Source organism: Lates calcarifer, linkage group LG1, assembly GCF_001640805.2.
Source record: "Lates calcarifer isolate ASB-BC8 linkage group LG1, TLL_Latcal_v3, whole genome shotgun sequence".
NCBI lineage: Eukaryota > Metazoa > Chordata > Actinopteri > Centropomidae > Lates > Lates calcarifer.
This window is the reverse complement of record NC_066833.1, coordinates 10,120,734-10,147,101: the sequence shown is the minus strand read 5'-3', so window position 1 is coordinate 10,147,101 and position 26,368 is coordinate 10,120,734. Positions and strand designations below refer to the sequence as shown.

At 40.4% G+C, this 26,368-nt stretch overlaps 6 protein-coding genes across 6 annotated transcripts in view; 4 read left to right on the top strand and 2 right to left on the bottom strand.

Moving 5' to 3' along the window:
* Positions 1 to 772: 772 nt before the first annotated feature.
* zgc:162780 (uncharacterized protein LOC555377 homolog) lies at positions 773 to 3,638 on the bottom strand. The gene is given in 7 exon segments (XM_051070078.1): positions 773 to 1,088; positions 1,201 to 1,338; positions 1,541 to 1,644; positions 2,167 to 2,383; positions 2,693 to 2,754; positions 2,756 to 2,854; positions 2,976 to 3,638. Coding segments are annotated over 7 exon segments (828 nt in total). The 5' UTR covers positions 3,087 to 3,638; the 3' UTR covers positions 773 to 991.
* A 140-nt stretch (positions 3,639 to 3,778) lies between these two features.
* Positions 3,779 to 8,204, bottom strand: zgc:162396 (uncharacterized protein LOC555292 homolog). Its single transcript, XM_018682272.1, has 7 exons — positions 8,128 to 8,204; positions 7,600 to 8,000; positions 6,467 to 6,627; positions 6,042 to 6,258; positions 5,637 to 5,737; positions 5,222 to 5,359; positions 3,779 to 5,147 (listed from the first exon to the last, which is right to left on the bottom strand). The coding sequence occupies exons 2-7, from the start codon at positions 7,708 to 7,710 to the stop codon at positions 5,057 to 5,059; spliced, it is 819 nt and encodes a 272-aa protein (XP_018537788.1). The 5' UTR covers positions 7,711 to 8,000; positions 8,128 to 8,204; the 3' UTR covers positions 3,779 to 5,056.
* Positions 8,205 to 11,820: 3,616 nt separating this feature from the next.
* Positions 11,821 to 12,911, top strand: LOC108887115 (olfactory receptor 6N1). Its single transcript, XM_018682305.2, has one exon. The coding sequence runs from the start codon at positions 11,940 to 11,942 to the stop codon at positions 12,891 to 12,893; it is 954 nt and encodes a 317-aa protein (XP_018537821.2). The 5' UTR covers positions 11,821 to 11,939; the 3' UTR covers positions 12,894 to 12,911.
* Positions 12,912 to 14,782: 1,871 nt separating this feature from the next.
* Positions 14,783 to 15,772, top strand: LOC108887112 (olfactory receptor 1019-like). The gene has a single exon (XM_018682302.2). It carries the CDS (start codon positions 14,801 to 14,803, stop codon positions 15,770 to 15,772), a length of 972 nt encoding a protein of 323 aa, XP_018537818.1. The 5' UTR covers positions 14,783 to 14,800.
* A 3,330-nt stretch (positions 15,773 to 19,102) lies between these two features.
* On the top strand, positions 19,103 to 20,035 carry LOC108887111 (olfactory receptor 2AT4-like). Its single transcript, XM_018682301.1, has one exon. The coding sequence runs from the start codon at positions 19,103 to 19,105 to the stop codon at positions 20,033 to 20,035; it is 933 nt and encodes a 310-aa protein (XP_018537817.1).
* A 1,572-nt stretch (positions 20,036 to 21,607) lies between these two features.
* Positions 21,608 to 26,368, top strand: part of adarb1b (adenosine deaminase RNA specific B1b) — a 90,373-nt gene continuing 85,612 nt past the window's right edge. The window contains exon 1 of the mRNA XM_018682271.2: positions 21,608 to 21,811. The gene's annotated coding sequence lies outside the window, so the exon portion shown is untranslated. The remainder of the gene's footprint in view (positions 21,812 to 26,368) is intronic.

Sequence of the window (26,368 nt, the reverse complement as noted above, 5' to 3'; positions counted from 1 at the left end):
TATGCTTTCAAACAAAGATTGTGAAGGCTTTGAGACACTGACATTCAGAACAAATATATAGGCTGAATTATCCTCCCTCTGGTAAAAGTGAAGGAATTCAGTTTCTTTTTTCTGTCATGTGGCACACATCTATGATCATGTAACCAGGCACATGGTATCGGATGATACTGTCATGAGTGGAAATAAATCTGATAGGAGGCATGGGACATCCAGTGGAACTTCCCTCTACATACAGAGAACAATGGAAGTCACTGGTGATGGTGATTTGTACTGACAGGTTAGGCTTATGTTTAATGTAGATTTCTTTAAAAGGCACAGGAAGTGATTGGTTCACTTTTAAACAGGAGATAAAGAATGGATATCAGGCAAACAGTGTAAATATTGCCTTGGAAGGATCTGTCAGGTGTCAGAGGACGACAAAAATCAGAGGAATCAGAGGGACGACCTGAAAGAAGAAAATTCAGAGCTGACTATCAAAGAGCTCAGCTTGACAGCTGAAAAGAAAGTCTGGAGATGTCCCAGAATGATAACACATTCTCAGCTTGACTTTTCTCTGGAGCAGAAGGAGGCAAGACCTGTCTCAGCTCTGACACCAACACTGCTTCAAAGACACATCCAGAGAGGAAAAATGTTTTCCTGGAATATACAACATCATTTTTGTTTGCATAAATTCCAATAATCACTTGGACCTTTGATCAAATGCCTCCCTCTAGTGGTACCTTGTAAAACAACCTCTCTGAATACTACACTTGCTCACAGTGGGTAAGAGTTATTGAAAAAGATTTATTACACATAATATTTTCTATGTACTCCAGTTAATATAATGCAAACATATACAGTGTCAGCACCATAGACAGAGAGCCAGTATCAAATGTTCGACACCAAAGCGCTTGATCTGTTCTTTTTACAAAAATGACAAAACATGGAGTTCAAGTTTCTGTGTCCGTATCCACATTCATGACTCTGTTGAAAATACGAGTCCTGGCAGGAGTCAGGCTTCCTCTGGTTTGCAGGTCAACAGGTAGAAATATTTCACACCCACCACCACCTCTGTCTCTGCAGAGGTCACCCCCATGATGGACATCAACCTGGAGAGAAGAGCATAGGAGATGGAGCATGTTATAAATCAGTCAGAGTAAAGTCAGATACTGTTACTGATACAATGCTTATAATCACTGTGCTGTATATATTAGGCTTTACCTTTGACAGATGTCCTGGGAGAGACTGGTGGCCTTCTGTGGGTCTTCTCTCAGCAGAGCCTGATAACTGGAGAAAGACTCCACCAACCCCATGTAGCTGGACAGAGGCATGGGCTTTCTCACCCATACACACTCTTGCCTACACACACACATACACAAAACAAACATACTAATGAGCGACTGTTCTCATGTCTTCTTTGATATGACCATGTTTTTTTTTTTCCAGGAATTTTTATGAGGTCAAAACGACCAATTAAGTGGAAAGTGAAAAAGTGAAAAATGTATTTGTACATCACAAATTTAAAAGATCCTTTACCCAACAAAAACATGATGTCACTCACCACTCCTTGTCAGGGTAAGGGATGGATTCATATGCCTCTCTGTACAACTCAATAGAGCTGGGACCAAGATGAGGACTGCGGTAAGGTTGTAAAGCTGCATAAAACTGATCAAACCAGGAGACATTCAGTCATTAACATTGTTCTTGTTTTACTCACTGATGAGTTTACTGCACTCAAATCACTTTAACGTGTGTTTTCTCAATTTTCACTCACAAAATCTTGCTGAAAAATATATTCAACCTAAGTGAACCCTGCCCAGGTATACCACTCAGTTTAGGTCTGTTTTGCCAAAAACATCCACTAGATGGTGGTGTTGCTCATTTGGATTCAAGGTCATGAGTTACCCTGAACATAAAATCCATCACAGTCTGTGTGAAGATGAGACTGATGGTAACGACTCCGCCAAAGGCAGTGCAGTCTCTTGAAGTCACTGTGAATGTATCTCTTCATGGACTTAATTAAGTGTGCTATATACGCACGCTTTACTCGATTATGTGCTCTGACAATGTGTGTGCCCTTGTAACTAGACACTAGACCTAATACTGTATTCATCTCTGCAGATGTGTTTGCATACACATCAGTGCACATTCACAGTAACCTCTCTCAGGTGAATAATCTGTGAGTACCTCTTTGCAGACGTGGTTCAGTGTGTGCGAGCAGCGGTCAGAGTAGCTGAGCTCCATGTCGATGGTGTAGTTGAGCAGGGCTAAGCAGCCACGCGGCTTCAGGACTCTGTGGGCCTCTCGAAGGAAGCGCGGCCTGTCGAACCAGTGGAAGGCAGACATGGCCGTCATCAGGTCCACTGAGCCGTCGGCAAACGGCAGCTCCTCGGCCACACACTGTCTGAAGATGGAAGACGTGATTACCATCCAGCATTTAACTACAACTGCTCTGTAGTATGGGCCTCACAGTGTAACCCACTTTCACCAGACAAGGGTCACATTGTTTCTGCTTTGGCCAAGATTCAACAAAGTAGTCTACCAGATTCTCAGAGTTGAATAAATGATGTGATTTTAATTGTAATGTTTTTAAATGCATTTGTTAGCTTGATTTCACCTCAAGACACAAGATACAATACAAACAGTACAAAATCTTCACTTTATATTAAAAGGAAGAAAAGTATTTCTGATCCTTAGTTGGTCCTATGCTTACCTATATGTGATGTTTGGTTCTTTAGCATGCTGCAAAGCCACTTCCAGCTGAGCAGGACTCACAGTCTGTCCCCACCACAGACGGAAAGTGTTTGGCCAGGAGCAGAGTGCCCTGTCCCGAGCCGCAACCCACATCCACTGCCAGCTCAAAGGGACCACCTTTCTGACACAGAAGTTCAACGTAAAGTTAGCCGCAACATTATCCACTGACAATGAGAGCAAAAAAAGAAATCAGTATTTGTATCCTGTGATAGATCCTCCATTCCCTCTCAATCTGTACTTACTTTTTTTTCAAGAAAGTCCAGCACCTGTTGTATCAGATGATCTGACGGGGAGATCCTGTACTTCCAGTAGGAAGCAGCATGCTCTTTGCCTTCAAACAAACGGTAAGCCATTGCTAATAGACGCCTCTCTGATCGGCTGATCTAGCATAAGTTTCATAAAGATATCTTACGTGTTTTACTGGATAAAAAGGGCAAACCTTCACATCAAGAGGACTGTGTATTCCTTTCTTGCTGGCAGTCAAACACACACACATTCAAAAGAGGGGCACAGTGAGGTGCCTGGGAACTGGGAGGTCCTATTACTTCCACTGGTACGTGGTGTGTTTGACAATGAGGGTGTTTAAAGGGACAGCTCCAGAACTTTTTTCATCTGTTTTTACTTTTTTTTTTTTTTTACGTACAATGTTGCTAAGTGAACTGAATACAATCCATGATAATTGTAATAAATGGGAATCCAGGTCAAGCTCATAGGTCTGTCAGAGGTCAGCTTATGGGTCATGTGATGGTATGTGTGTCTGTCAGAACCAATGAAACCCCCTGGGGGTGACATGGGTGAGGTAAGACTGGTACGTCTACAGCTGTAACGTGTGCAGTATTCCTGTGTTTGAATCTGTTGGCTGATTTCTCATGTTTCATAATCTCACAGTATTCTTTAACTTAGGGCTGTTAATTATTCATCATCACTGCTGTAAAAATGTGACACTTCATGAGAAACCTTTACATGATGGATTCAGTCCACAGCCTCGCTGTATGAAGAGTCCATTGCCATACAGTTGTGATAAATCATCATGATTCTGTTTCCATTCATTTCATTTTATTTATTGTTTGTTCATTCTGTTCAAAATCAAATCAAGCACCAAAAACTTTTGATTATATTTACTATAGTTACATTTCATACATTTAAACTTTCTCCATTGCAAGAAACTTAAAAGAAGTCTGGTTGCCCTCAATTCTATCACTTAAGAATTTTTACTATTATCATTTTACACCTGTACTAACTCATGACTGATGACCAGTTGGATATTTGTTGTTTTACTTTTGCAGGATTTGTGATTTTCTGTTGTCTGTCAAAACATAAATGGAATGAGTTGTATCGACGTATCAACAATGTCTTACATTTCTATCGAGGAAAGATTGAAAGTCTGGGAAAATGGGATGAGATTCATTTTCAACATTACACCCAGTACAAGTATATATTATTTTGTAATAGTACATAACATATATACAGTATTATCGGCAAAATGTATAAAGGTAAAAAGATTCATAATGTATAACAGGTTTTATTTTTTACATACTGCTAAGTGGTTTATCTTCATGTGTAACAATGCATTGTATTTCACATGGCCATCATTTGTCAGATACTGTAAATGTGGCATGGAAAAAGTTTATTATTCATTTTCTTATTTAAAGCTCTATCACAAGCATGAGGCACTTCAGCATTGTGCCAGGCTGTTTTCAAACGAATGAGAAATAGGACTGAATGAAGGAGCCACACTGAAGCAGTTATAACAAATAAATGGACCACCAACCATGTCGTGTTTTTAAGAGCTTGGCTAAAAAAACCTGACCCCTTCTGTGCAACAACAGTGGAAGGCTTGTTAAATTTCAAAAGGATTTATATTTCTGAATTATGTAATCTCTCAGTGTGCATTTAAACCTGCAGGGGATCAGCTGTGGTACTGGGAAATGTTTTGAGAAGTAGTTTCTTGGCAAAATAACACATATTCTATGTCTAAGAAAACTTGCAAAAATACATTATTGGTAGGATATAAAGTCATTAATAGATGCTCTATTGACAGATATCTAAACATATAGGTAGATCCACTGTAAACTGGTTTAAAAATACTTTCCAGTGACAACAGGCAGTGTGTTATGGATTAGGATTGGGCTGTAAGCCTTTTGTCACAGAATTTGTCTCATTACATAAGAAAAATAAGGAATGCCCACACTCAACAAGTACACTCCTTAATGCATCAAAAACCTAATGTTTCAGTTCATAAATTGTAAATTGCAACATCTATGATCTTATGCACACACGGACGAACGTCTCTCAAATCATACATCCAGTGCTATAGTGTTGATTATTCTGGTTTTGACGCCAGGACACAGAAATATTCCATTTCCAACCTTATTTCAGTGTCGGGAGACGTGACACCCATCTCCTCCAGAAACCTGTGAGGCAGTGCAGAAACTGATTATTTCCAGTTCATTATCTGTCTCTGAATATGTTTGTGTGTATAAGTTACCTCTTCTGAGTGTTAAGCAGCAGGTCATTAGCAGTCTGTGGGTCTTTCCTCCTGTAAGCTTGGAACATGGACCAAGTCTCAATAAATCCCACCAGGTTCCTCAACGGGATGAAAGACTTTGTTTGAATGCTCTTGATCCTGTTGTATCAGTACAGTACATTGATTCATTATTACATAGAAAAACAATGGAAACAACTAAAACAGCATTAATAAGTGCACCTCTATTTTAAGGAACAAGGTAATGCCTCAGATTCAAGTTTGTTTCAGCTCAGGGGTTGGTTTTTTGTTGTCTGTCTTTTACAAGTTAGATCATATCTGGGTGCTTAATACTGGATCACAGATAGTAATATTGTTCTTGGCTCTCACACGTGTGCTTAGGTTTGGTAAGATATAGATATATCTATGTAATAATTACCTTTCTTTGTCTGGAAAAGGGATGGCAGAGTACAGCTTCTCCAGCTTACCCTCAGATAGAGCTACCGGGTTGCTAGTGTATGGCTTCAGCACCTGCTTCACCTGGAGGTAAATATAAATGTTTAACTATTAATCCATTGCTGTTTGCACTGTTTGTATTGCATAATGTATCGGTTTGTAAAAATAATGTTATGTTAGCCATACTGTGTTGTCAGATACACATTCAAAAAGAAAGCAAATATGTATATTTTCTAAAAATGTCAAACTATTCCTTTAAACCCTGATGAAGGAGGTTATATTTATGTGGCCCCACCCTTTCCATCTATTATTAAGTCAATGTTTAGACACCGGTGACAATGCTTCAAATGTTTGTGCTGCTGATAAGGTTTAACAAGACTACACCCACCTCTTCGTAGATTTGGTTGAGTCGGTCTCCACAGTCCTGGTAGTGAAATCTGGTGGTAGCATCAGTGAAGCCCAGCAGAGCAATGCAGCCCCGGGGCTTCAGAACCCGGATTGCCTCAGCCAGGAACCTCGACGGCTCAAACCAGTGGGCTGCTGACGCTGCTGTCAGCAAGTCTACGGAGCCGTCTGCAAACGGAAGCTCCTCTGCTGTCCCCTTCCTGCAGGTGCAACAGTCAGGTCAACCCTCTGTAACTCCAAATACTGGGCAGAGAGTGAGCAGCTGTCAACATAGCTCACTCATCCTACCAGTACATGCGGTTACATGAAGGGTTTGAACCATTATTTTGCCCAATACTCCTCTTTCAAGGCGCAAAACTGGTTGGTAGCTACAGACATCTGAATACAAAGAGGTGCGGTCCATCCTACCTGTATGTGATGTTGGGGTACCCCGGCACAGCTCTGGCCTCCTCCAGCTGACACTCACTGATGTCGATACCCACCACTTCTCTGAAGTGCGGTGCCAACAGCCGAGAATTCTGACCTGTTCCACATCCCAGATCCACTGCCAGCACGTGTGGCTGTCCCTTCTGAGGATGGAAACAGATATGCAGTATTTGTTGTCAATATGATGAATCTTTCTCTCGCTAAAGTCCGTGTAAAGCAGTAATACTAATGCATTCTGAGTTAGTCACAGCACATTGACTAAATCTGAATGATTAAAAAAAATCGGCAAATATATAAAATTAGGTCTCAACCTCATGATAAATGAAGGGGGCGTGCCCGCTGCAGGCGCTAAAACCACGCCCACTCTAATGACCGTTAGCACCCTGTTAGCACCCTGTTAGCAGCACGACCGGTAAAACGGATACTAGTGGCCTTGGAGTTGTACAGACGTTCACGTTTGAGCCACCAGGGGATACACACGTTAGACACACACACACACACACACACACACACAGAGAGAGAGAGAGAGAGAGAGAGAGAGAGAGAGAGATGTCGGCGGGACGGGGGTGTGGGGCACGGTGGGTTTAAAAGTGTCAGCGGATTACCGGTAGATTCGCGTTATTTCCGAAGAAACCTTATAAAACTAACCGGAGTGAAACTCACTTAATCTACCTGCTCTTGGTGCCTTAGAAATTTTAGATAAGGCGATATCCGAGCCGTTCTGCCAACTCTGGCATCCAGAGAAGATGCACCTGCGGGACGTCGACATAGCTAGCTAGCAAAACCTACAGACGTTTACAGCCAAGCGGGAGGAGCGCTGATGCTAACGGCTAACGCTAGCGGCTAACGTCTTTATAACGGTTACAGTCTTAGGGGCGGGGTTATGCTGAGTGGTGGCGTGCGTCATCGAGCCGCCGTGTTAGACCCGCCCATGAAATCCTGAGAATGTAAATGATGGAAAACTGTGAAACAATGCAGTGATACATAACTTGACATGTTTCCAGGAACTATTTTCTGACATAAATTATGTGTATAAGTCTCAGTTTGTACAGCAAACTACCTACCACTATGATAACACAATGCATTGTACTGTATATTCAAATTATATGGCATACCTTTTTATCTAGGTATTGAAGAATAATATTCTTGAGCTCATCTGGAGGCGTAAAGCGATACTTCTGGTAGATGGAGGCATGATCCTTCCCCTCAAACAGTCGGTATGACATGGTGGTGTTTTTCTTTAGTCTTCTCTTTCTGATCAACTTTGCCTTCTCCAACCTCTGTTCCAGCAGTCTTCTTCGCTGAGCAAAGCTCCTCTTTATTTTACTCCAGTCTCTTGTCTGCCTTCGTTTTGATCCTATGCTTTTAGCTTCTATACATCTCCTCTCTGATCCTCTCTGTTCAAGCTGTTTTCTGCCTGGACACTCACACTCTGCACTCTTCAACTCTTAAACTCTTGAACTCTTCACCCACTTCCTGCTGTGTAGTTAGGTCCTTTTAATACCTAACTGACAGACTGGAAAATAGATAACGACTGAGTTTAGCAGAGTTACTAATTCAAGCTGCAATCTCAAAAACTGGAGCACAGTGACATTTTCAGCTTCGAAGGAAAGACATTTTTCATACAGAAAAATGAGACTTACCAGCTGAAAGCTGCGTTTGGTACCAGGAGCCTTAACTGAGCTGCAGACATGTTGACAATACGTCACAGAGGCAGGACTCTTGCTTAACCCTGTCATTGCCATAAAATTCCTGCAGATAGTATTTTAATATCTGAATACTGACATAAGATATTACACATGTTCAAGTTGTGACAAATTGAGTTGACAGTTTTTAACATATTTCAAGTCATGACAAACTTTCACTGCCTTGTACGACACAGTTTCTTTCAGTTAGTTGCATTTTGGTTGTGCTTGCCTGAAGATACATCCTTCCTACATCCTACTTTTTTTTTAAAATCTCAAGTGTCATTTACAATTTGTGAGTAAAGACGAGTCAGGGAGTGTAGGAAAATACACTTAGCTCAAAGGTCAGCTCGCTAGTTTTTTAAAAGGGTCTTATCAGATGATATTGTTCAGTTACAGTGATCTAATGTAGTCTAGTTTTTTGCTTTATGGATGGAAATGTTGGCCTGTCATTCAGACACTTTGGTCCAGTCTTTGGTGACCTTTCTTCTAGTGCCACCAGCATGCTGACATTTGTAGTTCAGAGTAAAATATCTACTTTAGATAGATTATCATGAGATTTTCAAGTTTCAAGTTTCACTTTGGCCACCTTCTGTCATTGTGAGCACTCAGTCACAGAGCTGCTAGAACAGCTTTAGACTCCAAAACATGTCTTTAATGTGTCTTATACGTGTGGTTTCTGAACCCAGCTGTAAATTACAAATACACAATAGTGTGGCAACACTGCATGGCTAAGTTCATCATGACCACATGTGAGCCACTTCCTGCACACATACGGAGCGCTGTTTCTCCAGATTTTAAACCTGGGAATTCATTCATTGCACGTTTAACACGAGTCCAGTGATCAACCATAACTCTAGAAACGCAGGTGTTGTGCTACAGAACTAAAGCACTACTACTACTGTCTTAACAGTAGTACAAACATGTGAGGTCACAAGGTCAGTCATCTCTATCTTTCCAAATGATCAACTACACCTGTGGCTGGTTACAGTTGTATGTTTCTTAAAGTTTGTTGTTTATTCTCTTGACCATTTGCCAAACTGAAAAACATCTTTGTTTTGGTGTGGTTACCCAGGACGGCCCTCCAGAGTAGCAAAGTGAGTTTAATTGCCCTCGAGGGATGATGGAGATAATGACCTGTTGACCATTTCCAACTTAATTATTCTACATTCATAACCTTAGAAAAATAAAGCATAGAGTGTCCTATCCCAAGAGCTCTCATTAAAGTCTTAACATCATCAAACATTACATTGGTGGAGCTGAGCCAGACCAACATTACATCATACAACAGCGTTTCAGATATGTTTTTTCTTTCCCTAAAACCCACCTCAGGATAATATGCACCGATTCCCCAGGTTCTGTGTGAAGATACACCAGGGATATCATGACTGTGGTGGCCATTAAGATTACATCACATGTGCTTCATAATAGTCTGTTTTTCTTTTGATTCCTCTGAGTAACTCAGATTGATACACAGGTGTGTACAGAAGTTATTGTTGCACCACTATCTTATTGTAAGGTCAATAGGTCTAAGCATTATTTGATAATTAGTTAAAATATGATCAGAGATGAGCATTTATATTTGTAACTGGAGACTAAATCAACTGTATTTTGTTTGTTTGGCTGAATCCTTCTTTATGCCTGTGAGCCTGCTCGTGTTATTTGATGAACAGTCTTTGCACACTGCTGTACATATACCAAAACACACATGCAGGGAGGTCAAAGTACTGACTTCTGCCAACATCATGCCCAAACTTCAGAACTGGTTCGTCTCAATGAGAATTTTTATCAGTTTATTTATCAGTAGTTAAAGTCAATATAAGATATCATGCCAGAACTTACTAGATGTGTGCCCAGTGTCTGTGTATCCAAGAGCTGGCTTATGTTGTTCCCCTGGTTGAAGGCCCTCTGATTCTACAACACACCTCTCCACAATGAACCACACACAACTAATATTCATTGTTTTTTTCTTGAGCTAATGTGTTAAAGAAGTCCTGCTGGTTTTAAGTCGTCCATGCCATGTTTATCTGGCTGCTGGCTCTGCTGACATCCTGCTCACACCACATCATCTATGTGGATGCTGTGAGAGTCTACAGCCATGCTAGCAAAGTTGTGGATTGACTGGTGGAGGACCATTGCTTCTGTCTGTGCTTCTGTCACATCTTTTGCATACAGGTGAAAGCCAACAAATTCTACATGATTAAAATTTAAATCCGTGAATAAATCCAAGATATGATGAGAAACTAAAGTGAGTAATTAATTACTGCAATTGACAGTTGACATACAGTAAGCAGTAGTTGGAACTGACTACACTCTCTGAGCTCTTTATTAGGAACACCTGCGCACCTTGCAATTATCCAGTTAGCCAATCAGGTAGCAGCAGTGCAATGTGTAGAATTGTGCAGATACAACTCAGCAGCCTCAGTTAATGTTCACATCAAACATCAGAACAGGGAAACAGTGATCTTGGTGACTTTGACTGATGCATGGTGGTTTGAGTATCAGCTGTTAGTCAGCTGATCTCCTGGGATTTTCACCCACAACAGTCTCTAGAGTTCACTCAAAATGGAAAAACAAAACAAACAAAAAATCATGCAGTGAGCAGCAGCTCTGCAGATGGAAAAACCTTGTTTATGAGAGAGGTCAGAGGAGAATGGTTCAGACAGGTTGGAGCTGACTGAAGCCACAGATGGTAGGGTCAGGATTTGGCCCAACCTGCCATGTGTCAGCTGCTGTAACGGTGTGGGAAATGTTTTCTTGCCACAGTTTGGGCCCTTTAATACCAGTCAGTCATTGTGGTAATTATTGCTGACTGTGCACATCCCTCTATGGCCACTATTTACTCATTTAGCCATCATAAAGCAAAAGTCATCTCAAACTGGTTTCATGAACATGACGATATGTTCAGTGAACTTCAGTGGCCTCCTCAGTCACCAGATCTGAATCCAGTAGAACACCTTTGTATGACTGTGCAACTGTCAAATCTGCAGATATTATGTGATACAATCATGAGAACATGGGCCACAGTCTCAGAGGAATGTTTCCAGAATCTCGATGGAATCCATGCCACAAACAGGATTTGTGCTTTGAAGCAGTTTGTACCGACAGTATGTTTTTGACAAAACTGAAAAATTGTAGCTGAGGCTAAAACTGACCAGACTTCATCAGTATCAGCTGTGGCTTGATATGGTCAGTTAAGTTTGTTGGAAATGTATACAGAGTAATGCTCAGGGGTTATTTATCCTCTCAAACATTTCTTTTTATTATGAACAATAAACGTTTTAGCATCTTTGCCATCAGAGTCATGTTCATGTCAGGGACTTAAGAATCGTGTTGGTGTGTAAACTGAGATGTTGCATTCTGGATTCTCAGTGGAGTGATGACTGCAGTGATGTAATTATGTGTGACAGGTTAAAGAGGCTCTTAGCTGCCTCTGTGAATCCACAGTGGTTACCTGCCGCAGACCACACACCGACAGCATGAGGTAAATGGTGAGACCTAAGAACCACTGCGTTTGTATAGTAAATACAACTGAAACTCTACCACTGATTCAACTTCATTTCCTGCTTACTGTTGACATTAGGTTTTACTACATGTACACGTCTTACTCGTAGTTGTGTGTCATCGTTTATCTCTCTGCTCTCTTGTTTGGTTCAGTGCTCCTCAACAGCTCACTCAGTTTATGTCTGAACTGAACAGCGACTAAACAGGAATCAAGGAGGTTCAGCTTCAGTCTAACTACCGACAGGATCCAACTGTCAATGGGGTAAATGGAAAACAATACTTACCCCCCTTATTTTAACCTCACCATGTTTGTGAACATAGGCAACTACCGCTACCCAACATTTGTCTTGTGTCTCCTCTTGTATGCTTTTATTATCTCAGCTAATCTTGTCATTATCCTGGTGATATCACGAGAGAAAACTCTGCATGAGCCCATGTATATTTTTATTCTGTGCCTGTCTGTTAACTCTCTGTACGGCTCTGCAGGCTTCTTCTTCAGATTCCTCAAGGACATCGTGTCTGATGCTCATTTAATCTCACGTTCCTCTTGTTTCACTCAGATCTATGTCATTTACACCTACGCCTCCTATGAGCTCACCATCTTAGGCATTATGGCATATGATCGGTATGTTGCTGTGTGCCAGCCTTTACATTACCACAACAAAATAACACCCAAGATGGTTTTTAAGTTGATTGCCTTCGCGTGGATCTATCCAGCCTTCTCTGTTGCAGCCTGTGTGTATCTGTCCTCCAGACTCCCCCTGTGTGGTAACAAGATACCAAAGGTATTCTGTGCAAACTGGCCTGTTGTTAAACTGTCATGTGTTGGCACTGGGCTCAATAACCTTGTTGGCATGTTAGTGTCCACAACCACAGTCTTTCTGCCCCTGGCTTTTGTCCTGTATACATACATACGAATTTTCCTGGTTTGTAGAAAAAGCTCTTCAGAGTTCAAGGGCAAAGTCATACAAAGCTGTCTGCCACACATCATTACATTTGTCAATTATTCCATCACTGTGTTTTGTGATGTTGCCCTCAGCAGAATTAATCTTGAAGAGCTGAATCCATTTTTAGCTGTAATTCTGTCACTTGAGTTTGTTGTGATTCCTCCTATTCTGAATCCTCTTGTGTACGGCCTGAAGTTACCAGAAATTAGAAAGCTCATATTGAGAATGTTATCATGCTCAAAACATGACAAACAAACTAAACCTCAGAAATAAGTGTAATATAATTTCCCTGTGCTGGCCTGACCTGCTGTTCATTACCTTACAAACGCTTTGTTTTAATCTGTCCTTTAAATCAGTTTGTAAAGACTGACATTAAGTCATTTCTCCCGTTGGTCAATGTTAACCACTGTATTCAGTGTTTTAACCAAATAAAACATTTCTAAAAATCCGGGTTTGATATTTTTAATGCACACTTGGTTGATGGACAAAGACTTTGAGATAAAAAGCGGCATTATCAAAAAGAAATTGAAGTAAAAATGACCTGCAATATATTTATTTAGCAATGTTATTTTATCAAGATAAAATAACATTGCTAAATAAGGAGAATTTTAAAATGTGTTTTGGATTATCTCACAATTTCATGAGTATATTCTAAGCAGTAATTTGTCTGTAAGTATTCATAAGCTCATTTATTTCAGAGGGTATATTTACATACTGTAACTGAACACTTGATAACACTCTCCTTGTTTTTACTCCCATGTGTGGATTGTGCCAAATTCCCTGCACATAATAATTCAGAGGAATAAGGGAGCAAACTGAGCAGATGAAAATGAAGTAGAAATAGTAAAGCAAATGTTAACTTGTTTAGATTTTTTAAAATGAATGAATTCATTGCAACTTAAGTTCTAATTCTGCTGTATGACATATTGAATATTGGTGACAGTTTATGTTTGACAATTACCATAGAAGTGATGCACCAGAAAGTTAACTCTGTTTAGTTTTCAAAGAGAAAGAACTCGCTTTAATCTGCCTGAAACCAGTGAAACACCTTCCCCTGTGCCACACATACTGCACTGGGCACACAAATACAAAACAGACAAAGTGAATATGAAGGTAAACCAACCGAGGAAAAGTGGAATGTTTGCCCTGCCATAAAGATTAGAGGGTGGTGTCCAACTCATTCTCTCTGTTCTTTAAACAATCAGTCAATATTAGTACAAACTCACTGTTTTCTTTCTTATCCATTGCACCCACAACAGTGTTGGATCTACATTCACACATAATCATGAACTGTAAAACAACATATTATTGTAGAACAGTGGAAACGTTGTAGAGCGCAGTGTAAAGGACGATAAAACCAGAAGCTACAACCACATTCAAGCTCATGGAATAGACTTGAGGGGGTGTGTCAGACAAAGAGGGTTGGGAACCACTGATGTAGAAGACACTGGGACTGAGGGCAGTGCTGTGGAGCTCAGATGCGCCCCCTTCTGGAGGGCCTTGGTCCTTGGGATTGACCAGGACTCGGCCTGAACTAGGGATTTACAGTATATGGGGTGTTGTTACGGGTGTCGTGTGTGTGCCTGGGCGTACATATCCACGGGACCACAACATATGATCATTTTGTGTTGACTGCCATCTCTCATCATGCCCAGATCCTGCAGACAAAGGCTCAGAGACCAGCTGGATGAGACAGGGCCTGGCCCTCTGTGGCACTGACAAGACGGTCACAGCTGCATGTGGAGAGGCTGACTGGATGACTGGACCAGTCTGTCCATGTTTGAGACGTTATGCAAAACTCACCTTGTCAATGTGTTTTTATTGTGTTTTTTTTATATTACTTATCTATTGTGTAAATCATCTTTGGGTATCTTGAAAAGCGCTCTATAAATAAAATATGTTACATTAGTTTTATTGATTTCATTTTTAATTCTTGCTGTAAATTTGCTGGTTCTTCCACCTACAGGAGCTCTAACATCCCAGTGGCCTGGTTGATTCCCAAGACCCTGCTCTGGTCTGCTGAAAAAGGAGGAGCAGTCACTGAGTCACTGAGAAGAGTCTGTCACCACACATGGTCACACCGCACAGCGCTGCACTCCACACAACACTTGGTGTCATAGGTAATTTCATGTGGTGACACAGGTTGATCTCGTGTTTTGAACTGGGAACATTTAGAGGTGATGGAAAATGTTTCTGTTGTTACACTGTTTACTCTCTCAGGTTTGAATTTTACAGCGGGACAAAGAATTACCCTCTTCTTGCTCACCTTACTGTGGTACTTAATGATTCTGTTGGGAAATGTTGCTCTCGTTGTTGCCATTATTGCAGATAAAAACCTCCACGAGCCGATGTATATCTTCTTATGTAATCTATGCATTAGTGCGTTGTATGGAACAGTTGGTTTTTACCCCAAATTCCTTGTGGATCTTCTGTCATCTCATGTCATTTCTTACGCTGGATGCATGCTACAGGGTTTTGTAATACACTCATCAACTTGCAGTGATTTTTCCATCCTGGCTCTGATGGCTTACGACAGATATGTGGCTATATGTCGACCTCTGTCTTACCATTCAGTTATGTCAAAACAGAGAGTGTCCATCTTTGTGCTTTTCTCCTGGCTCATACCTCTTTATTGCATGTTTATGAACACAGCAACATTATTAGGAACAAGATTATGTGGCTCACATATACCTAGAGTCTACTGTGTTAACTGGATGATTGTTACTCTTGCTTGCTCACCACCCAAAGCAAACGCTGCAGTTGCATATTTTAATATTTTGTTCTATTTTGGACATTTTGTGTTTATTTTTTGGTCTTACATGTATCTGATAAAAACATGCATGTCGTCCAGAGAGAACTGGGGGAAGTTCATGCAGACATGTTTACCACATCTGATCTCTCTTCTCACGTTTGCGACAGCTGTCCTTTTAGATGTGTTGTACATGAGATTTGGGTCGCCTAATTTATCTCAAGATCTCAGTAATTTTATGGCAATGGAATTTCTACTCATCCCTCCGGCCGTGAATCCACTTATATATGGATTCAAACTTACCAAAATACGCAACAAATTCTTGAATTTAGTTTATATTAAAAGCAGAGGTGCAAAGGGTCAACCCATGAATGTTCATATTAACAGCGAGTTCCCACACTGAGACATAAACACTGGAAAAGAAATCAGGGCATTGTATATATCTAAAAAAGAAAATGTGATGGAAAGAAGATTTATTCTGAAACATTTTTCTTTATTGTGTATTTATGAACACAGCAACATTAACAGGATCAAGATTCAGTTTCTCACACACACTAGTATCTATTGTATTAACTGGATGACAGTTACTCTTGCTTGCTATATATTTTAATATTATTGTTTTAGTTTCTTGTTTGTCGAAACAGTTTAACAGTGAGATCATTGTTAATGTAGATCATCACAGCAGTGCCAGCGAGTTTTTCATTTTTAAGTTGTGTCTTATCTGCAGAAATAAACAAATGTTCTGTGTTATATTCTGTGTTCACTTCTTGTGTAATGATAGAATGGTTAAGGTGCAAACAGATCTGATGTAGAGGAACATTATTAGAGCTTACTGAAAAAACATGCTTTACTGTAACATGCATGAGCATACTGTAACATACAATCCCATAACCTGCCTACAAGAAAAACTCTGTCTGCAGTTACTCTCAGTTTCACTGTCAGCAGGAAGCTCCTCAGGCATAAAATGACAGAGGACATTTTAAAAAATAAAATGTACATTCAAATGTGTTGAGACTGAGCTATCAATGATTTTCATTCTTCTCTCTTTATTACTGCTGCTACCAAAGGCTCTGTGGCCTCACCTGAATGTTTCTATAGGTGCTGCAGGAAGGTTTAAAATGTGCCCTCACCTGTCTATGAAACTGATGAACATCAGTCATAAACTGTGCAGGTCAGCAGCTGGCACTGTGAATAAGAATCTGAAGAATCTTTTCTTAACTTCAGACACGTGAGCTGTCACACAGATCCATGTCCTTGGGTTGAGCGCTGAGCTCAATCAGAGCTGTTGCCACATTTTTATCTAACTAAAAGTAAAAGTCTGATATGTTTACTCTTTAAAAGAAGAAAGATTTTCCCATTAAGTTTTTGATTACTGATTTTTCCCCCACAGTTTTGCTGTTAAATGCCAAGTTAGCAGTTAGCAGTGACATTATTTTATAGATGCATTCCAATATTCAAGGTGGGACCTCTATAATATCAAGATAACAAACACAGTGAGATACAGTTGGATTTGCAAGTTTAGATCATCTGTTTTGACAGCATGAATGTAAACTTGTACAGATAAACTGATCCAGTCCTGACAGTGTAACTGGAATGTAATGAAACCAGTTTGTTTATGATGATTGTCTTCATCAGTAGATCAACAGTGTCATGTACAGTGTAAGGACTGAAGCTAAGCCTGAGCGGAAGAGAGACAGTTTCTGCATTAGCCTGGTGAGCTAACAGTCAGTAAAACTTGGTGTCTATAGATCAAATTTGCCTGTTGAAGATGTGAATTCCAGATTTTCTCAATTTAAATCATATCAATGATAAAGATATCTGTAACTGAGCAAAAATGTAAAACTTTATTCACGCTGAAAAAAGAGGAACGCTCTGTCAGGGCACTGTGTCATTGTGTCATTCTACTCACTTTTCTTTTTACTGTTCTTTTTGATGTGGATGAATATGCGATTTGCTTCAAAAGATTTACCTCAAACCTTTCAAAACTTTGTTGCAATAGAATTTCTTGTCATACCTCCCATCATGAATCCTCTCATTTATGGTTTCAAATTGACCAAAATTCAGAACAGATTTTTGAATGTTGTCACTTTCAAAACCAAATAACTGTACGGAGATGACATGTGTAATGTGATCTCTGGGACTGTGTATAAGCAGCAATATTCATATACCATTTAATGATACCATGCTGACATGTAATATCATCAGAGTACAGAACTGAGGTTTTGCAGATTCAGTAAATTTTAATTTGGGATGCTTTGGAGAATGTCTTTCAAGCTGAAAGCATTTTATTAAATGAATTTTTGCATTAACTTGAAAGGTTAAAAAGGTTCTTTATGTACAAGGTTCAGGGTGCTAAATCATATGGCTCCTTTTTATTTGATGATGAAAACACAATAACGTGTACTTTGTATTGGCACTTTCCTTTTGCATATTTACACGATTCTCATTTATCTGATGCTCTGGCCAATTGTTCTGTGATTCACATCGCTCAACACTTGTGTGCACTTCGGATAATTTGTTAAGAACAAAGATTTTGCTCCATGTATTGATCTAAAAAATACATTAGATTAGATAGATTAGATTAGATACTTGATTAATCTGAAAGGGAAATTCACAAGTTCCAGCAGCATCTACAGACTTAACATAAAAGGCATGAAATAAATACTGAGAATAATGATAATACTGATAAAAGCACAGTGAGAAACTTCAAAGTCCAGTGCAAACAGAACATTTTGGACAGTAACTTTAAATTTTGCATTACTGCACAATCTGATGTCGCTGATATCTTTGCTACTAAACAACTGTACATGCACAGATAACCTGTTTATCTGACACACAGATACCTAGTGTACATTTTCTGTTGTCAATTTTCAAGAAAAAAAAAAAGTTGAATTGCAGTCGCTGTTGAATTACAACAGCGTACCGCAGCAGAGATCATGATGTGAGTGGGTTGTTTACTCTGAACATTTCTGGAGGCTGCAGCAATCAGCCTTCCTCAGAATACTCCGGCCTTCATGGCTTAATTGCGCTGGGCTGCAGCAGTAAAAGACTTATATCTGGCTCCATCATGGCCGTCTCCTTTACCCCTCTGATGTCTGTCATTTACAGATTTGTGGTTCACTTGGCATAGTATGGATTAAAGGCTGGCACACCTCTACTGCTGTTTCCTGCTCGTGCACAGTGGTGTGTGGCACTGAACCATGCTGAAGTGCTGGAAATGGTTTAAAGCATTTGCCACAGTCAGCATAATGACATCTGCTGGCCAATGCTGTGTACTGCATTTATATGGAATTTTTAAAGGCAAGATATGAAACAGTGAGGGTCAACAATTACATTTATGTTAAATTACATTTACTCAGTTGGCAAACACTTTGGTGCAAATCAACTTACAACTGAGGGACAACACTAAAGTTTCAGTGCAGTAGGAGACCTTGAACTGAGCAGATTTAGGGAGTACTTCCTACTTTCTACTAAAAAAATTCAACCTTGGTGGAAAATTCCACACTCTGAATACCTTCAGGTTTTTTGTTGTTTATTTCTTGCACTGCTCATACAGTAGATTGCAGTCCACTGAAAAAAGAGGAACGCTCTGTCAGGGCACTGATTGGCTGGTTTGAAATCCCAGCTCGTGTGTTGCTACAGTCAGACAAGATATTAACAACACTGAGAACAAAGACCAGGCACTGTTAGGGTCTGAGGTACCCTGCACAGGAGACACAGACGCTTTCTAACCATGATGGATAATGTTTCTGTCATAACAATACTCTTTCTCTCAGGTTTAAATGAAACAAAGAACCACAGATTTACTCTTTTCTCTCTCACTTTACTGTGTTATTGTGTCATTCTGATGGTGAATATTTCTCTTATTCTCACCATCATCTTGGACAAAAACCTCCATGAGCCAATGTATATTCTGTTGTGCACTTTCTGCATGAATGGACTTTATGGGACGACAGGTTTCTACCCTAAATTTCTCTGGGATCTGCTCTCTCCTGCTCATGTCATCTCTTACTCTGGATGCCTGCTTCAGGCTTTAGTAATGTACTCTTTTGCCTGCAGTGAACTTGCTTTTCTTGCAGTGATGGCATATGACAGATATGTGGCTATATGTCGACCACTGGAGTACCACTCTATCATGTCGAAGCAGAGACTCTTCAAGTTAGTGTGTTTCTCTTGGTTAACACCTCTCTGCATCATAGGTACAAATATTTTTCTAACATCTAGATTAAAGTTATGCAGCCCGTACATCGCCAGACTCTTCTGTGTGAACTGGATTATTGTCACACTTGCTTGTTTCCCAAATGAAACTATTGTTAACAACATAGTTGCGTACATAACGATACTGATTTATGTTTTTCATGGCGTTTTTATAATTTGGTCCTACATGTATCTCATTAAAACATGTGTCAGTTCTATAGAAAACAGGGCAAAGTTCATGCAGACATGTGTGCCACATTTACTCTCTTTACTCACTTTTCTTTTTACTGTTCTTTTTGATGTGATGAATATGCGATTTGCTTCAAAAGATTTACCTCAAACCTTTCAAAACTTTGTTGCAATAGAATTTCTTGTCATACCTCCCATCATGAATCCTCTCATTTATGGTTTCAAATTGACCAAAATTCAGAACAGATTTTTGAATGTTGTCAGTTTTAAGATTAAATGATTTTTGTTTTACAACAATGCACTAATTCTGACTATCCATTACATAATTCACTCTCCAATTTGTTCTTGGTATGCCGTGACAAACGTCTAAAATTTACAATCTATCAAATTGAACTCTTGTATTTTGCATAAAGCATAATTTTGGATATTTACATTATCTTCTTTTAGCTGAAGGTCTGGGGAATTTACAGTTTATATGCATGTTTACATGTCAGATGATTGCTGTGAACGACATGAGTGAAGGCAAATATAAAAGTTGAAACTTCTTGTATTTCATATGGGCAGGTTACAGTTTATATCTTCTTTTTCTTGCTTGACATCTGACATTTGCATCACTTTGTTCCTGCTCAGTCAAAAAGGGAAAAGACTTAACTGTCTACTTTACACAACATTAATAGCATGTAATTATATTATGTTTTGATTCATAGGTACCCATGTTTTAAAAATCTTTTTACATGCATTTTACATTTTCAAAAAGAAACCTGGTTCACATCTTGTTTGCTTTTCTGAGAACTAGTCAGATTCATCCTCCAGTGACCTCAAAAGGTCCATATGTCCCTCTGCATAAGCTTGTCACAACTGGAGTGACACCTTGCCAAATAAATGAAAAACCCTGAGGAGACAAAACCCTGCTGATCTCAAAGATGGAGGAGCTGTCAGACACAACACTCAAGTTAACACTCCACGATCTACCAGCAGTCACCAGTTCAGCAGAGAATGACTTTGTATTTCATTTTACTCTGTCTTCTTTATTCATTCACGTGAGGGCAGCAGAAATAATTAGTGATGATCAGCTAACCCATGATAATAAGTTTCATACAAGGCATGCAGATTCCATGGCGCTGCAGTCTGGTGTAGTGGCCTAGTAAACTACTAGTTATTCCTGTTTCTGAACATTTGTGTGACGCAGAGGCAGCAGCTTATCCTTTGCTACAACATTATTCTCTGTCTTTTATCATCTTCTTTTAAATGCTTGGTAAATAAAGCAAAAATATAGAGTTGTTAGTGCTCATGATCAAACTCAAAACGTCTTTTACTGTCGTTTAAAAAACTGCACAGGACCGTGCACAACTGAATGAAAGTTCATCTGGTTCCCTATAAATAACCTAAAAAACATTTTAAAAATATTAAATATATGACTGTACAGAGCGACATTTATATTGATTACACACAGAACTAGATTATTGCACATGGGATGTTGAATTAAATCTACATAAAAAAGAAAGATGCAGGTGCAGCAATAATCAATTATTATATTCATAAATGAATAATTAGAACAGATAATTAAATAATTCAGTTTAGATACTGAAAGATCTGTAGCCCTTCATTTGGTACCAGATGTATGCATGGTTTTATGTTGCACCTGTTTGAAACGGATTCTTTCTTTCTTTCTTTTTTTGGCATTTAAACGCATCACGGCTTTACTGTGAGGGGTCACAGTGCCTTTGACACCAGGACTCCGGACTGTGACGGCTCCTGTCTGACTGACTCCGCGCCACACGGCGGCGGTAATGCGCCGCTCTCCTTTACCAACCGCGACAAACCACCGCCACGAAGAAGAAGACGAGCGGGGAGAGGGGGGGCGGGGGGCCGACAGACAGCCGACCGTGAACACTGCAGTACATGCGACTGTACAACCGCTCCGAGCCTGTGTTCATTTTTTGTGTCCGACAGCGGCGACGACGCGGAGGAAAACAGACGTGTGTGTTTTGAAGTGAAGTGGCGGAGACGATTCCAACGTATCCGGAAATCCTAACTTTCCTCCGCCGCACGGACGGTGAGTCGCCTTATTTGCGTGTTATTCTGGGGGCTGCGGAGGATGAAATAAACGGGGCTGCTAATATGATTTGGGTTCCGGTTGTGTTTATGTAATATTAGGTCGGTAATCCTCCAGAACGGCGCAGATGTGGAGGAGACGCGCCGGTCAAAATGACATCGCTGCTCAACCAAAATATTTACTTACAAGCGCTGTGGAAATTACCGTGTGTGTGTGTGTGTGTGTGTGTGTGTGTGCGTGTGCAGCACGGGCTGTGGGATTTGTGGCTGTCATCTTACCTCCGCTTCACCCTGTTAGTGGAGGTGTACCCGGGAGACAGTTCACAGAGATATAGTAATATTAACGCTATGCTAGCTGCTGCAGCGCGGTGAGGACTTCTGCAGGCATGACCCCGCTGCTGTGCCCTGCAGATTCCCTGTTGGACAACAATGAAAGAAAGAGGAAAACATCGGGGCTATTCAGCAACACTTCATCTGAATCCGCTGTTAGTGAATTTAAAGGGAAGCAGGACAGGAATCAAAGATGAGGTGTGATGTTGCTGCTTTGCTTTGCTACTTTACAGAGTCCTTTTATTGATCTGACACAGTTTTCACCTCCAAGGCACCAGAACTGTTCCTTTACCTGCTGAAACTAAAACCAGCTGGATTATTAACTGATCATAGATTTATAGACTTTATTAGCTTTTAATTATTAACACCACCAGTATTTTATTTATTTATTTTTTTTTTTGCTGTGAAAAAGAACTTTTTCACCAAAAAAGCAGAACAAACAAACAAATAAATAAATACATGAGGAGTTGGTGCTGCTGTTTTCTATTCAAAGTTAAAGTAAAATCATTCGTAACCATCATCTGTTAGCAAATGTATCCAGTGGCCACAAGCAGGCACTAATCCATCGGTCATTCAGCCACTATTGGAGCAGACAGCTTCCTTTATCAGTCATGCATGAAGTGTATTACATACAATACAAACAGATGAGGACCCAGCAGAGTTTGTGTTGCAGCTGTAGTCAGACCTGAAGCTCATCCAGTGGTGAATGTTTGGGACTGACACCAATATCAATATCTGAGGCTTTTAAAAAATCTGATAATGATATATTTGCCTTTAGCCTTTAAAAAAAATAATAAAATGTTATTTATTTCTTTTATTCAGGCATATCTTTGGCATTTCTGTGCTGAACTTTTGTTGTTTATTGACTTACAGTTATACCAAACCCCGACATATACAGGAAATAAGCTGATATGAACTGATTTATCACTGATTAGAACAGAATATGAAGAGAGGCTGTGTCCGGTTCTTCTAGGTGATGCTCCACAGACGTAACTGTACCTCTGCTGTAACCTGACTGTGCCAGTGAATTTAAACACACAAAAAAGTCTGATTGCAGATGTGAAGCCTGAAATCTCCCCTTGGAGGGAGAATGCTTGTGGTAATTACTGCAGAAAGCACAATAAATAAATTAAATAATGCAAACTTTAAAAACCACTGGTGTTCACACACTCACGTACTCGAACAGGGCAGTTTCTCGTAACGTACACACACACTTGAAGCCATGTCTGTGACTCTTGAGGGCACAGATGCCTGTTAGCCAGAGCTTAAACAGGCTTTCACATATTTCAGAGGTCTCAGTGTTTATTCTTGTTTATGCCGGTGAGTTACCGTCCACATTCAACATCCTTGCTTGACTGTTTCATAGCGGTATGACGAGTGCGGGGGATAGTTTTTTAAAGTGAGGAACTTGAAGGGTTGAAAGCGTCAGGCAGGACTGCGAGCATTTTATCACACTAATCAGTATTTAACTTACACTCAGTGGGCAGATTATTAGGTACACCTAGCTAAAACAAATAACTGTTCAGTCCTGCGCTAAGTCTTCATGGTGGTTGTTCGGGTTGTGTTGAAACTGTTTCAGAGAAGGTTTGATTCAGCTTTTTGGGTATATTAGGTGAAAAATGTCCTCATTTGTGATGTTATCAGCTCTTAACCTTGAGTCGAACAGTGTTTCCCTTTGAAGGTACCCCGTTCCTAAAGCTGTGTTTACTGGTGGGCTGTGAGACAAGTAACAAAGACTCACATTTTTCTTTTAAACAGCGCTGCATACTTGGATTATTTTGCAGAACAACAATGCAGGAGAAGCATTTTGCTGACAAACACTTGTGTTCATTTAAAGAAATAATGTGGAATGATTGAATCTGTTCGCAGCTGCGTGGGAAAAGCAATTTTGCTGATTTGCTGAGTTAAAGGGAGTAATTGAGGTTTTGCAAAATCCGGCTGCAGTAGTCAGCTAAAACAAAACACTGTCAGGGGCAGCCTTAGGAAACACTGATCAAACCTGAGTTGCAGGGCCAGCTACACAAGACCTCACTGTACTGAATATTCGACAAAACTGCTGCAGCACTGCTTCACTTGCTGAGGTGACAAGTTTAACAGGGGGAAAACAGCTTAGACCAGGCACTGAGAGCACAAACTGACCATCCATTTACTTGCGTGACTGTATGCGAGAGAAGTTCACTCAGCTTTGCTGCATTGTGCCTGCTCAGGAAAGCTGCATGCAGCTGAGATGCTGCACTGGCTCTGTGTTAGTGGACTCATGCAGCAGCAGCAGCAGCAGCAGCAGCAGAGGAGGTGCTGTCAGAGGTAAAGGAGCCCTGCCTTCCATTAATGCAGCTATAATGCATAACTGCAGGCGACAAAAATCTTAACCATCACCTTCACACAGCCCCATGTGGACATAGCAGCTTCCGTCACATCCATATGTTCCCTGCCCTGAGGACATTATTGTTTCAGCCCTGATGCGTGTACCATTGCTACATCATGGGGATAGAGCGCTATAAAAAGACAATACATTTCCTCAGTATTTGCAGGCTGATTAGCATGGGGATATACATTTGAAGAAAACCACATGGGCTCAAACATCCTGATGCAAGTGTCGTAACTCACCTTCAGTAGACATTTACCCACATAAAAAACACGATTGATGCCCTGAACATGACCTCTAAGACTGATAGTTCGACCTCCAGAGATGTTTGTGAAAGTTTGCTCTCCCTCCCTAGCGTCTCTAAGCTAGCTTGGTGTTTTAATGATTGTCACACTGTCAGGAATTCCGGTGTTTGCAGACCAGATGAACACCTGCCAAGCTCCAAATTTGGGCAGATTGTCCCTTTGGCGAGAGGAGCACCTGCTAGACTGCCCAGTACTTGTTTGCAAGCAAAATATTTGAATGCACAGGTTGGATGAAACCAAATCGCTCTGGCTGTCTTCACTCTGGAAGTCTTCCTGAATATATTTGCTCTCCTCAGCAGGACAGTGTTAATGCCGCAAAAAACAGATGTCGGTCTCGTCTTATCGTAAGGCTGGCAGGACCAGGTTTAGCTAATTTGACTTCCCATAGCTGAAGAGTGATTATACAGTGTTTCATGAACAATGCCGCAAACAGGAATGTGAATGAAAACAAGCTGTCTGTCTGCAGGGGACAAGAGGTTCTCCACTTAACAGTCTTATAATTACAAGCAGGAACATTCTAGTTTTTTGTCTATAAGCACTTGGGAACTATTGGAAATGAATACATCTCTTAAAAGAGGAACCCTCTCTCCACTTCCTTTGTTCTCCTTATCAGTGGCCACTTGGCTAACTACCATTCATCCTTTGTCACGTGTACTTTTCCTGAAACACACCAGGCATCCTGTTTATCCTCCCTCTCACTTAGTTATTGATTTAAGTAAACATCAGCTGGTATTTCATGGTGTTGCATCAACCAGTCAGTCCTGTGCGACACTTAGCAGTCTCCCCACCTTCCTGTCTCTTCTGCTTTGAGTTGCCCAGCACCACATTTGAGCAAAGTTCATGTTGTATTAAGAGGAAAGGCTATAAATGAGCTGCACAGCATTTTATTTGGGGAAAAAACCTCAAAACAAAACAAGGGTTTACTCACAACCCATAATTATTTTAGACATAAAATGCCTTTAGCTCTAAATGACAGTCGTGACAGTGCTCGCCAACAGGATATCTGTAGTGGTCCCGGTCCCTGAGAGAAGATCTGCTGGGTCTGTTTTGGAGGGGACTCGGAGGAGTCACGCATGTGGTGAACAACGGATTCTGATGGAGCAGAACAAATAAGAAGCGGCCATTTTTGTTCAACTTTTATTTACAGCCTGACACTTACATAATGTTTGCTTTCTGAAAAAAATAATTACACGAGAGAATAACAAAGACCTTTGTGACTGTGATTATTACATGATCAGAGCTGATACACTGTGATCCACTGATCTGAGATCTGCAGCAGTAAAACAAGACCCTACTCGTCCCCATTACCCTGTTGGACCCATGAAGACCAGAACTCTAAAGTCTTTATTTAGCAGCATGTAAATCAGAATCTGATGTTGATTGACAGGTTGTTTGGTCGCTGTCAAGGAACTTTAACCTGCTGATGAAGGAGATTAGGTGGACTTACTGAGAGTTAAACTTCATGCGGCCTGATGTTGTCCACCTCTATATTTCTGCAAGGAAATAGGGCAGAAAAAGAAATAAAACAAATCTTTCTTTGATCACACTTCTGTCAACA